General features: G+C 44.4%; 1 protein-coding gene across 1 annotated transcript in view; it reads left to right on the top strand.

Moving 5' to 3' along the window:
- DNAH10 (dynein axonemal heavy chain 10) overlaps positions 1-13,835 on the top strand; it is a 140,082-nt gene that overhangs the window by 37,954 nt on the left and 88,293 nt on the right. The window contains 8 exon segments of the mRNA XM_059408227.1: positions 530-737; positions 2,898-3,054; positions 5,900-6,376; positions 6,485-6,643; positions 8,375-8,491; positions 8,576-8,678; positions 9,149-9,327; positions 13,275-13,486. Of these exon segments, the coding sequence (XP_059264210.1) occupies positions 530-737; positions 2,898-3,054; positions 5,900-6,376; positions 6,485-6,643; positions 8,375-8,491; positions 8,576-8,678; positions 9,149-9,327; positions 13,275-13,486 (1,612 nt within the window).

The following is a 13,835-nucleotide window of genomic DNA, read 5'->3' as shown; positions in this document are numbered from 1 at the left end:
TTGTTTAAACAAGGTCTTTTACATGGTCTTAGACAAGTCAAAAAGCAATTAAAGAAAAGCAAGGTTGCGCGAAGATCTAAAAGCCCTCTTATGTATGGAGTATGCTTTAGCAGGCACAGTGGGCATTCCCGAGTTGTCGTTTGTTTTTTGATTAGGGCATGTCTTAACTTTTGGTATTGACTTATTTTCTTTCAGTCTAGGTTAGAGGCTGGTTTTGTATTTTTTTAAAAAATTAACATATAATGTATTATTTGTTTCAGGAGTACAGGTCTGTGCTTCATCAGGCTTACAGAATTCACAACACTCACCATAGCACACACCGCATCCCTCCATGCCAATGTCCATCACCCAACTACCACATCCCCCCCCCGCCCCCAGCAACCCTCAGTTTGTCCCCTGAGATTAAGAGTCTCTTATGGTTTGTCTCCCTCCCTGGTTTCTAAGAGATATAGCTGATATTTGGATTGCTTTGGGAGTAATGTCCTTTCCTGCACTCACGAAGAATGGTAACCGATGTCTTCCTCTACAGGCGTGAAGGAGTTCTTTGAGCACATCGAAAGGGAAAGGGCCAAAGATGTGGATCACATGGTCAGGTGGTATCTTGCCATTGGGCCTCTACTGACCAAAGTCGAGGGTCTGGTCATCCACACCAACACGGGCAAGGCTCCCAAGCTGGGTTCCTATTACGAATACTGGGAACGTAAAATTTATGAGGTCTTGACGAAGCTCATCCTGAAGTAAGTTAATCTTGTTGCCTGTTTTAAAGACGGGGGGCATAGATTAAAATAATTTACATATATGAATAGCTGGAGACAGAGTCATAAAATGCAGAGAAGAAATCATCTGGACAGTAAGTCCACTTTCTGGTTGAAGGGCGCTCCCAGGACGGAAGGGTGACTTTCCCATTTGGCTCTCATTCTTATTAGGCCCCTCGACATTCTGAAAAGGAAATGATTTCCCTCCCCTTATTCAGCTATCCTAAAGACATACATCCTGTCACTCAATATTACCCAAATCCTAGGTGATAACCTCCCCTGTATTGAGAGAGGCTGAACTGAAGGACATATGACCCGATTATTCTCCCTGATGGTCTATAGCAAATCCTTGGCTGGGATGGCCATCACATATGTGTTGAATGTCTATTACGTGGGCCAACCTCACAACAGGCAAGGCTCTCCTGTCCCTTCTAGAGCTCTCAGCCCACAGCTCAGCACCTCAGCTAGACCAGCTCAAAGCTCACTGCCTGAGCTTCATCACATTGACTAAGGATCATTCTAGGAATTCCTAGTTTGGTTTCCTAGAATGACCCTAAGTCAGTGTGATGGGAACATCACACTGGGACTCTTACCTCCATATTGTCAAGGGTGGTATTCATTTCATCATGCAACCCCTTCTTTGTGAAGAACCCCAGAAGAAATTTTTCTAGCATCCCTTCTGATCCTAGTCTCCTGAAAAAGTTTTCTTTCTGTCATTTTTTTTTTTTAAGGAGTTTTCTTTTTTCTCTGTCATTTTTCTGTTGTTTTGTTTTTAAATGGTGTGGGTACTGTGAATTGTTGACTTCATAGCTTTCCCTTTTCTCCTTGGCTGCTGGGAAACTCAGAGCCCAATTTGTAGCCTAAATGCAGCAAGTTTATAGGTACTTATGTTTGTATTGTCTCATTCTTGGCTCTAGGTATATATATATATATATATTTAAAATCTATCACATATGGGAGCTTACTGTGCACAGGCTCATGTTACACTCTCTACAATCTCCTCCTCATTTTTCACAGACTGTTGGGAGGATAGGTGACTTGCCTAAGGCCACACACACACATCTAGTGAGAAGAAGGGCTAGAATGTGAATCTGGGTCAGTGATAACTTCATTAAACATCTGTGATTAGTTTCCTTTCTTTCATATTTTATCCCACTCTGATTTTAGGGTCTCTTACTGCAGCTATTTTTGTGAGCTGATAAAATCTACTTTGGAACAAGACATTGATAAATAAAATAAGCACCTTTGGTTGTCTTGCTTCCTGGACCTAGTTTTTTTTTTAAATTTTTTATAAACATATAATATATTTTTATCCCCAGGGGTGGACCCAGTTTGATAAATTTCACTAAGTTGATCGTTTATAAAAAACTGTGTTCTACACATTTTATTTTTTAAATTGTTTCTAACTTAGATTCCTGTAGCAGCCCCTTATATAGGACACTTCCTGTGATGTTTCCCTTTCTAATATGCTATGTGAGCCATCCATCCAACTATCCATCCATCCATCCATCCATCCATCCATCCATCTTCCCCATCCACCCTTCCATCCACCCATCCATCCATCCATCCACTCATTCATTCACAGGTTTCTTAGAGCCTGCATGTGCCAGGCACTGGACCCTATCCTTCTGGAGCTTCTCCATCTTCATAGGAGAGATACAAAACACAAGGAACCAGACATAACCAACATGATTTCTATGAAAGAAATAAGGCAGAATAGTGTTCCTGGGAGAAAACAGAGCAGCTGTGTTAACTGGGTGGTCAAAAAGACCTCCAGAGGCCACCTTTGAGCTGCATCCAGAAGACCCGGAGCAAGCTACAAGCGTGAGGGACTTTCTGGGGGAAGACAAAGCCTGTATGAAGACCATTTTTCCGAGCCAGGTGGAAGAGTTTCTGGAAGTCAGCACTGTTAAAGTGTCTTCCAACTGAAATCCACTTCCCAAAAGTAGAAATGAGCTATTTAGAAATGTAGGTCCAAACAAGGGTATATAACGAAACTCAGTGTACACTGTCTGCTATGACATGAGCTGTTCCTCACAGCAGGTTTTCACGTGTGGCTTTTGTGATGCTAGCGGTTTCCCTCGAGTGTTGGATGTACGTCACTCCAGGGAGCCCTGGGTCTCTTTTATTAACCCCTCCCAGGAATCTGCAGTCTTTTAATTCTCTAATCCTTGGGAACGTTCCTTTGTTTCAAACGGATACCATCCTGACGGCTCCAGAGATCATCTTGCATCCCAACGCGAGTGAGATCGACAAAATGTGCGTCCACTGTGTCCGAAATTGTGTGGAGATCACCAAGGTAAGGGCGGACGTGTCTGTGTCGATTCACAGGGGGCCCGTCGCCCCTGACAGCTGGCCCACAGGCTTTGGGAAGCAAGTTGCTAAGGAGGTGGCGAACCCAGGCTCTGCTCTGCTCCTCGTCCAGACTGTTCTCCTTCCTGGCTCTTCCTCTACACCTCTCGAGGCCAGAGTGGCCCACGCTGGCTTGATCCCAGCTCCCTTTTCTCCTCTCCATGCAATCATAACCAGTCCCATGGCTTTTAATCCTACTCCTCTGGAGATGACCACCCACGTCTGTCCCCAGCCCAGACCTCTCTGCTGCTCACCCTGCTATTCGAGTCACATGCCCCCTGGGGGAGTCTGCTCTGACCTGAGCCTTGGCATGTCCAAGGTGGAATTCTTGACTTCCTATCCTGCAACTTGTTCCTGCCCCAGGTTGTCTTATTGCAGGAAACTGGCATGAGCACCAACCTAATCGCATGAGCCAGAAACCTAGGAGCCAGCGTTGGTCCTTCTGTTTCCTCCCATCCGTCCACATCCCGGCCCTGGGAAGCCTGGTTGACTCCTGTGCGTCATTCCACACCTGGATGACTGCAGAAGCTTCCACAATATCTTCTCAGCCATGAGAGAGGAGGACCAGAGTTAGCTTTTTAAAGCATGAGTCATTTCACATCAGATCTCTTCTACAAAAACCCTGGATGACTTCACGCTGCATTAGAACATAATCTGAACTCCTTACCATGGTCTTCAGCTATCACCTGCCTGCCTGCTCTTTCTTTCCTTCTTTTTTCTTTTTTTTTTTTTCAGATTTATTTATTTTAAGATTTTATTTATTTGAGAGAGAGAGAGAGAGAGCGCGCACAAGTGGTGGGAAGGGCAGAGGGAGAAGCAGTCTCCCTGCTGAGCAGGGGATCTGATGTGGGACTCTATCCCAGGACCCTGGATTCATGACCTGAGCCGAAGGAAGGTGCTTATCAACTGAGCCAACCAGGTGCCCCAGGAAGAGGGAATCTTGACTGTGTTGCAAAGGGGTGGCAAATTCATAGATCATTCTGGGACCCTGGGGGGGTCCATTTTCCTGACTTTATGTTTCTCCATCTATGGAAACTGATGTTTAGGAAGTGGATGGCTATTGTTAATTTAAAAGTTATTTTTTTCCATAATAATTTACTTTAGGTCTTAGTGGCTTAAAACAGTAACTGAATTTCTTTGCTCATGGTTCTGTGGGCTGGGTTCTGCTGAGAGGTTCTTCTGGTCCTGGCTGTGCTCGGTCACAGGTCTGATGATCACCTGGCTGTTGGCTGGGGCACCATGGTTCTCCTGCGTGTGGCTTGCCATCGTCTGCTAAGCTAGCTCAAGTGCATTCATCTGCTGCTTGTGCAGTTTCAAGAGCATGAGGAGGGCAGCGGCTGGGCCACAGCTGGCACAAGACCATGTCTGCCCCTTTCCGTTGGTCAAGTTAAGTCACACGCTAGGGCATGTGGGAAAATAGACCCTCTCATGATAGAGCTTTGCCAATGAACTCATCCCTTGATGGGAGGAACCAAGGATTGTGGTCATTTTTGTAATCTAGCATGATTTATTAATAATAAAGTGATTTCAGGAGTAGAATTCCGTGATTCATCACTTACCTGCAACACCCAGTGCTCATCACAACCGATGCCTTCCTTGAGGCCCCTCCCCCACCTAGCCCATCCCCCACCTGCCTCCTTCCATCAACCCTGTTTGTTTTCTGTCCTGAAGAGGTCTCTCATGGTTTGTTTCTCTCCTTTCTCCCCCACTTCCCATATATTCATCTGTTGCTCAGCATTATACATGTTGGCTCCATCTATGTCATGGCAAATGGCAAGATTTTATTCTTTTTGATGATTGAGTCATATTCCATTGTATGTATAGACCACATCTTCTTTATCCACTTGTCAGTGGTGGATGTGTTGGCTCTCCCCACAGTTTGGCTAATGTTGATAATGTTGCTATAAACACTGAGATGCAGGTACCCCTTTGAATCTGTATTTTGTATCCTATAAGTAAATACCTAGGAGGCAATTGCTGGATGGCAGAGTAATTCTATTTTGAACTTTCTGAGGGGCCTCCATACCGTTCTCTAGAGGGGTTGCACCAGCTTGCATTCCCACCAAGAGTGTAGGAGGGTTCCCCTTTCTCCGCATCCTCACCAACACCTGTTGTTTCTTGTGTTGTTAATTTTAGCCACTCTGACAGGTGTGAGGTGGTATCTCATGGTTTTGACTGGCATTTCCCTGATGATGAGTGATGTTGAGCATCTTCTGTGTTTGTTGGCCATCTGGATGTTTTCTTTGTTCATGTCTTCTTCCTCTTTCTTAACTGGGTTATTTTTGGGGGGAGTTATTGAGTTTGATCAGTTCTTTATAGATTTTGCATACTAGCCTTTTATTAGATATGTCATTTGCAAATATTTTCTCCTGTTCCATCGGGAAACCAATATTGCACTGTATGTTAACTAAAATTTAAATAAAAAATGAAGTCAAACTCCTAGAGGCAGAGAGTAGAACAGTGCTTGCCAAGGGCTGGGGAATGGGAGAAATGGGGGGTAAGTACTAATAGGTAATTCAGTGATAAAAACTTCTAGAATGAGGTCATGATGAGGGTTATACAGCACTGTGAATGTACTTAGTGTAACTGAATTAGAAACCCTTTAAATGGCTAAAATGGTAAATTCTACATCATGTGTTTTTTTTTTTTAACCATGGTAAAAATGTGAAAGGGAAAAAATAATAAAGTGATTTCCATTATTAGCAAGACTTATTCTTGCATATAGATATATACATAGGAAGCAAGATAAATACTGAAGTGCTGTCTTTTTCCCCCGATTCTTCTTTTGCCAGCATTTTGTTCGATGGATGCATGGCAGTTGCATAGAATGCCCCCCTCAGAAGGGGGAGGAAGAAGAACTTGTTATAATCAGCTTCTACAGTGATATTTCAGTGAACCCTCAGATCATTGAACAAGCTGTTATGATCCCCCAGAATGTCCACAGGATTCTGATGAGTCTTATGAAGTACCTCCAGAAATGGAAGAGGTACCGACCTCTGTGGAAATTGGACAAAGCCATTGTGATGGAAAAGTTCGCCGCCAAGAGACCTCCTTGTGTGGCGTATGATGAAAAGTTGCAGTTCTATTCCAAGATAGCCCAAGATGTCCTGCGTCACCCTTTAATCAAGGATGAGCACTGCATCAGGCTCCAGCTAGGGCCTCTGGCAAACACCGTGCAGGAAAATGCCAAGTCTTGGGTGACCTCACTTGGGAAGCTTCTCAATGAGTCTGCAAAGGAGGAGCTTTATAGTCTCCATGAAGAGATGGAGGTAGCGGATCACTGGTTTTAATGAAACTGCTTCTCATGAAAGTTGGGTCTTCCCTTCAGACTGTTTTTTTCTAGGTTCATTAAGTGTCCTTTGTCCTTTCTTTTCTAGACCCTGACCAAGAACCTGAAGAAGAGCCCCAATACCCTTGAAGATCTCAAGTTTGTCCTTGCAACCATTGCAGAAATTAGAAGTAAATCTCTGATCATGGAACTGAGATACAGGGATGTCCAGGAGCGATACCGCACCATGGCGATGTATAATGTCTTTGTGAGTGAATGATTTTCTTATCATTGAATTCTAAGACCCTTTTCAGAAATGTTTCTCAAATATGACATTTAAAAAAAATTTATTTATCTATTTGACAGACAGAGATCACAAGTAGGCAGAGAGACAGGCAGAGAGAGGGTGGGAGGCAGGCTCTCCCCTGAGCAGAGAGCCTGATGTGGGGCTTGATCCCAAGACCCTGAGATCATGACCTGAGCTGAAGGCAGAGGCTTTAACCCACTGAGCCACCCAGGTGCCCCTCAAATATGACTTTAAGTAAGAACATTTAAATGCAAAGCAACCCCACAGTTATTTAGAATAATGGAAACAGATTATTTCTTGATCTTGCGTGGCTCAAGTAGTATTTTTTCATAGATTGATTTGTAACTGCACACCATGTTGATTCTCCCCCTTGTTTTGTTTGTTTTTTTCCCCTCTTTTTTCTTATTATTTTTGGTGTTAACTTCCTTTAATAAGTAAAAGGCTTTTGCAAAAATGATAAGTGAGAGAGGGAGAGTGAGGGAGGAGGAGGATGTGATAAAAGAAATGGGTAGAGAATAATAATTCAGTTATCTTTATCAGGGGTCATTTAGGGTGGTTTCAAGGATCTTTAGAAGTCTGTGGAGGAGTTTGAGGGGGTTTGACCTCTCCATGAAACTGCATGCAAAATTTTTCAAGCTGTATGTCACATACACTCAAAAAGAATCAGCTGGAAAAGCAGACTAGAAAGAAGAAGCAGATAACCATTATAAGTCTTCATTTGCCTAAGATTTGTATTTCAGAGTTTATGTTGCTTGACTGCTTTGAACACCTTCACTGAGCGATAGCCTAAAAAGCTAGAGGTCCTCTCATCAGAAAAATGTACAGTGTTGCAAAATTTGTATTTTTCTATTTAAAAGAAAAGTTCTCAATGTTGTCTTTGCTTCCATCTACTAAGTAAAACTTTTTAAACAATTTTTTTAAAGATTTTATTTATTTCTTTGGCAGAGACAGATCACAAGTAGGCAGAGAGGCAGGCAGAGAGAGGAGGAAGCAGGCTCCCTGCCAAGCAGAGAGCCTGATGTGGGGCTCGATTCCAGGCCCCTGAGGTCAAGACCTGAGCTGAAGGCAGAGGCTTTAACCCACTGAGCCACCCAGGCGCCCCAGTAAAACTTTTTAAAATTCTGTGTCTTAGAGCTCATTAGGGTCTGCTTGTATTGTCTGTGTGTCTCTTGGTTTCCTTCAAGTCATTTTGATCCTTATCTACCTGTTATTTCTTATTGAGTTCTGGACATTGTACGTAACAAATTTGTAGAGAGAATTGGAGGCTCCAGATGTTGTGTTTCATTAGAGAAGATGTGTTTTTGCTTCTGACAGACAGCACAGCTGGATGTACCAGCAAGCTAAGATAACCTTATTTTAATTGGACATTGTGTTGATTCAAAGCTGGATTTTAGTTTATGAAGGGCTTAGCTCTCTAGGTTATCTCTCTTTCTGTCTGTGTTATTTAGTTATTTTTTTTTAATTTAGTTATTTTTAAATGTGATTTCATCCTGATTTTGTTTGCATTATAAATATATAATTTTTTTCTAATCGAAGCAGTTTTCTCATGAGCTCAAATAAGCCAGCCTGCTATTATTAGAAGCAGAAATCCTTGGGGGGAGTAGCTTTGACCAGAATTCCAGTTCCAATTTGCAGACCACTTATTATTTGTTCTGTTTTTTTTTTTTTTAATTAAAAAATTTTTTTTATTAGCCTTCTGATGCAGAGAAAGAACTGGTTAACAACATCGAAAACATGTGGTTGAATCTGTTTAACGACTCTGTGAATGTGGAACATGCTCTTGGGAGCATCAAGAGAACTTTCACAGAGGTACCTTTTAAATTTTCTGCTTTCTGAGTAAAGATATTCACAAATATCCCTTGGGATAAATTAATGCAATCCTGCCCTTCTCAGATTACTCGAGGTGAAATATCAAATTACAGACAGCAGATAGAGGATTTTGCAAAGCGTTTTTACCGTGAAGGCCCTGGTTCTGTTGGTGACGATCTTGATAAAGGTAAGAATGTTCCTGTTGGACTGGCTGAGGTACTCGACTGTGGTTTGCTTCAGAACTTCACGGGATGATGGAATGGAGCCCTGGTGTTTGACCTTGACTGTACACTAGGTTCACCTGAGGATCCCAAAAGCACATGGATGCCTGGGGCCCAGATCCAAAGAGTCCGATCCCGTTGTTTTGGAGGGTGGTCCCGATGGCAAGATTTTTAAAGCTCCCATGGGGATTCTCTTGTGTTGCCCAGGTGGATTGAGTGATAAATGCAAAGGAGACAGAGTTTTCTAACTGGAAAATTTCACATACGTAACCTGGCCCTCTGGTTTCCTTTGGAATGACGGAGAGCTACAGTTGTGGTAACTCCCAAAGTGTCTTCCCAGATGGCTTCTGTGGATGGAGTGATAGTTTATGTCCACTGCCTATGATTTCTTGTATTTCTAGGCACTCACTGATCTATGTGTTTACTTATTCACCAGGAGTAGAACTTTTAGCCTCTTTTGAAAGAGAGCTCACGAAACATGAAAGGAACCGCCAGGAGCTAGCTAATGCTGAGAAACTTTTTGATCTTCCAATTACAATGTACCCAGAGCTGCTCAAAGTGCAGAAGGAAATGAACGGGCTGAAGGCCATCTACGAGCTCTACGAAGGACTGAAGGTAAGTGTCCGGCCGCACGCCCCTCCCTGAAGGCAGTGTGAGGACTAACAGGGCCCACTGGATTGTGAGGCCACCATGATAAGGAGACGGGGGCCAATTTTGTAGAAGCTCTCACTTTGGCTCTTGGGAGGCAGTGATGGGGAGCGATTGCCAACGGATCCAGGGTTTGTTGCCCTTTGGGGAGAAAGTCGTGGAACTGGATGGTGGTGATTGCCCAACATGGTGACTATACTTGATATCGCTGAATAGGACACGTGAAAGTGCTTAAAATGGTAAATGTCATGTGTATTTTACCACAATAATAAAAAAGAACACTCCCTTTTGTGGCTAGAGCTTGGGTAAGGAGTGGGGTGAACCATTTTAGTTGAAAGTGGAAATTAAAAGTAATAGCTGTCGGGGCACCTGGGTGGCTCAGTCGGTTAAGCGTCTGCCTTTGGCTCTGGTTGTGATCCTGGCATCTTGGGATCGAGCCCCGAGTCAGGCACCCAACTCAGTGGGGAGGCTGCTTCTCCCTCTCCCTCAGCCCCCTCTCATGCTCTTTCTCTCTCTCAAATCAAAATCTTTTAAAACAAAATAGCAACTATCGTGACATTTGGATGTCCTCTTAAGGTTTGTTCCCCATGCAAATTCACGCCATTCATTCACTTGTTCCTCTACCACTTCCCTCTGCTCGGTAGAGCCCAGCTCTGTGCTGGTTGGAGGGGAGGGTCTGGAAGGGAGTTGCATCTGCCCATGCCATTTCTGCCCTCTTGCGTCCCCAGGAGAGAATGTTTAAGTTTGGTTCTCCCAAGAAATAGAACAAATAGGCACCAAATCATTGATTGATCAATCTATCATCTATCTATCTATCTACCTATCTATCTAATGTAAACTCTGTGTCCAATGTGGGCTCAAAGTCATGACCCCAAGATCAGGAGTCATATGCTCTACCCAGTGACTCAGCCAGGTGCCCCACCAAATAGATTTGTTGTAAGGAATCGGTTCACACAGGTACGGAGAGTAGAAGTCCCAATATGTGGAGTTGGCAAGCTGGAGACCCAGGCAGCTGACAGTGTAGCTCTGGCTCAGGTCTGGGCTCAAAGGCAGGAGAAGGCTGGTGTCCCAGCTTGAAGACAGACGGAGAATCCTTTCTTCCTCAGTCTTTTTCTCTCTGGTCCTTGAGTGGATTGGATGAGGCCCAGCCTCCCCGGGGAGGGAAATCTGCTTTACTCAGGCTGCTGATTGCAATGTTAATATCACCCAGAAATGCCCTGGGAAATGTTGTCTGGAATGATGTTTAACCAAATACCCATGCACCTTTGGCTCGGTCAAGTTCACCCATAAAGTTAACCATCGTGCTGTCCCGTGAACCAATCACCATCGTCCTCTGATGTGTAATAGGGTTACAGTCGACAGAGCACGGAGGTTCCCAGGGGAGGAAGGTGGTGGCTCAAGGTGGTGGCATTTGAGCAAGCCCTGAGCCAGGAGCAGGTTTTCCCTGGGGGCAGTCTTTGGATTTAGGGCCTGTCCTTCTTCAGCGTGACCGCTTCTTACTGAGTTCCATCTGCAAAGGCCTGATCTCCACATAAGGTCACGTTCTGAGGTTCCAGGGTGATATGAGTTCTGGGGGGGGGCACTATTCAGCCTGGTACTGCAGGTAGTGGGATTCTCCAACATCAGATATCACAAGAAGATGCCCCTAAAAGGAAAGGAGAACAAAGAGAGGTCTCAGAGGAGGAGGATAAACAGGTGAGTAGAATGTCTTGGAAGCCAAGTGAAAACAGCCTTTCCAGGTGGCAGGGCTGTCGGACTGCCCCACATGCTGTGTGTGGGGGAGGTGTGTGGAATGAACACAGAATTTCATTCGCAGAGGCCACAGTGACCTTGGGGAGAAACATTTCAACGGAATAGTAGCCACCGACCTGATTAGAGTCCAAGGTATTTGCTCCAAAACAAAGAAAGCATAGGTCCCTGCAAAGACTTTTACATCCGTGTTCACAGCAGATTTACTTGTGCTAACCCAAGACTAGAAACAACCCAGTGCCCCACCAGGTGCGTGGGTAAACTGTGCCAGTCCATCGCATGGAATTCGAGAAAGTCGTAGAAAGTATTGAACTATTGATGTCCTAGGGCAGCGATGTGGATGGTCTCAAAATCATCTTGCTGAGACACCGAAGAGCACCTCCTGTAGGATTCCGTCTGCATACAGTTCTAGAACATGCCCATGAATTCATCATGGCGGAAAGCAGGGCAATGCGTGTGGTGGTGGTGGGGGGAGTTACAGAGAGTCAGGGGGAGACTTTTGAGAGCCGTGAACGAGTTCATGATCTCGACTGTGGTGATGACCTCATGGGTGGGCACACATGCCCAAATGTGGCAAATTGTGCGTCTAAATGTGTCGAATTATATATGCCAGTTAATCATCCCCCCAAAAGATGAAAAAGAATGGGGAGAGAGGAATCAGAGGTGCCAAATCTAGACAAGTTTCCCAATGTGTTTTTTTGCGAAGGGAAGCAGAGAAGTGAGTGGCGGTTGGGTAGAAGGGACGTGGGGTCAGGATAATTTTTTTTATGATGGGAGAAATAAAAATGGGAATTGCCTAGTGATGGGAATGATCCAGGAGGGCGGAAACACAGTGATAGGAGATGGAAGGGAGACTTGCTTGCGTGATGTCTGTTGTCCTTGAGTCCAAGGGAAAGGGTGGGGTTGGCATGTGGCCTCGGGTTGGAGTCAGTAGGGTCATATGGGGAAGGCAGAGCATATGCCCAGATGTGCTTCCGGTGGGAGATGTTGAACGGTCTGTTCTGATTGCTTCAGAGACGTGCGTAGCAAGATGATCAGAGAGGAGAAGGAGCAGGAGGAGTGTGGCCGGTTGAGGATAATGAAGCAGGGGTGAGGTGGTGATATGGGAAAGAATGGGGCAGCAGTTGCGCCCCAAGGGAAGGCAGCATTAGGGCCTTGGATTTAGACTGAGGCCAGTAAATGAGGTCCTCAGCCATCATGGTTGGCTGTCTGGGGGTAGGTGTTGAGCACTGAACAAATGCAAGGAGTGGATTTAACCATAGATGAGGTGTTTCCAAATGTGTCAGTGAGAGAGGGGAGGGGAACGGAGGGTGGAGGGAAGAAAGGCCCATTAATGATGGACAGGCTGTATGTTTAGGTGTAGGAACTCCAAAAAGTACTTTTAGTTTCTTTCTGATTCATCTCTCATTAAATTTTTGCAAAGAAAAGTTAACGACTTGTGAATGTCATCTCAAAATAATCTAAAAATGTGTTTGAGCTTTTAATATCTTTTCAGAAGATGAAGAAAAAAATGAAAAATTGTAAATATATCTTAATGTCATTTACATCTAAGTCAAAAGATGACCATTTGTATATTTCATCAATTAACACAATTTTCTGTTAAATACATTTCGTGACTCCAAACAACCCCATTGAGCCTTGTGGTCACAGGTTGCAAATGCAGACTCTGCAAGATGGTAAGTTTTATATAAGGTAGTACTTTCTAGGCTAAATATCAGGAAATCCAGCACAAAATGCTGATTGTCTGTACGCTAATCTGGCAGGATCATCCAAATTATAAGTATTTTGTAAACGTAGCTGCTTTTACTGGGAAAGAGAAGCACATTAGGACCGTGCCTGAATGAAATACAGGCTTTAGGAATGAAGATGTTCTGTGACTTAAGAGATGCCTGATACTGATTCTCCCTTTTCTCCTCTGCCAAGAAAGACGTATTTTTGGACTCCACACATCCTCAAGAGACCGCATTATTTTGGCCGGGCCTTGAAAAAGTTGGAATAATTTTGTTTGTATTTTGGAGCCAGTAATCCGTATTTCCTTTTGAGAAGCTGAGGTTCCCGTGGCTAGATGGGCGCTCTGGTTTGCAAACCCTAACCCAAGGATGGAGTACAGGCTCCCGCAGGTCAGAGGGGCCTTGTTGATGGGACTGTTTCTCACCCATTTCCAGGCTGCGAAAGCAGAATGGTCCCAGACCCTCTGGGTCAACCTGAATGTTCAGTTCCTCCAGGAAGGAATCGACGGTTTTCTCAAGTCCCTCAGAAAGCTGCCCCGGCAGGTCCGAAATTTAACGGTGGCCTACCACTTAGAGGCAAAGATGAAGGCGTTCAAAGACTCGATTCCTTTACTTCTTGACTTGAAGCACGAAGCCCTGAGAGACAGGTTGGTTTCGTCCTGTTAGCCCCTCAGACAGGGGGAGGCGCTTCAGTCTAAAATAGGTCCTTGCTGAGATCTGATGACAAAGCCCAAGGTCGCAACAGCCCCACTGGAATTTTAAGATGCAGGTCACATTTCTACAGACTTGTTTCCTTGAGAACTTTCTAGACAATTGCCAACCACAAGGATTCTCTTATTTTTTTAAAAGCACAAACCCACCAGATGTAAATGGGCATTTGTGGTTGCTTCATTCGAACGGTTTAAAAAAAAAAACAAAAAACAAGCCAGTAGGGGATCTAGATCAATGCCATCGGGTATTTGCAGAAATCCATGACCCAGGTCCCGATTTAAAATG

This window comes from Mustela nigripes, chromosome 8 (genome assembly GCF_022355385.1).
Source record: "Mustela nigripes isolate SB6536 chromosome 8, MUSNIG.SB6536, whole genome shotgun sequence".
NCBI classification, from domain to species: domain Eukaryota; kingdom Metazoa; phylum Chordata; class Mammalia; order Carnivora; family Mustelidae; genus Mustela; species Mustela nigripes.
This window is presented reverse-complemented; position numbering and strand designations above follow the sequence as displayed.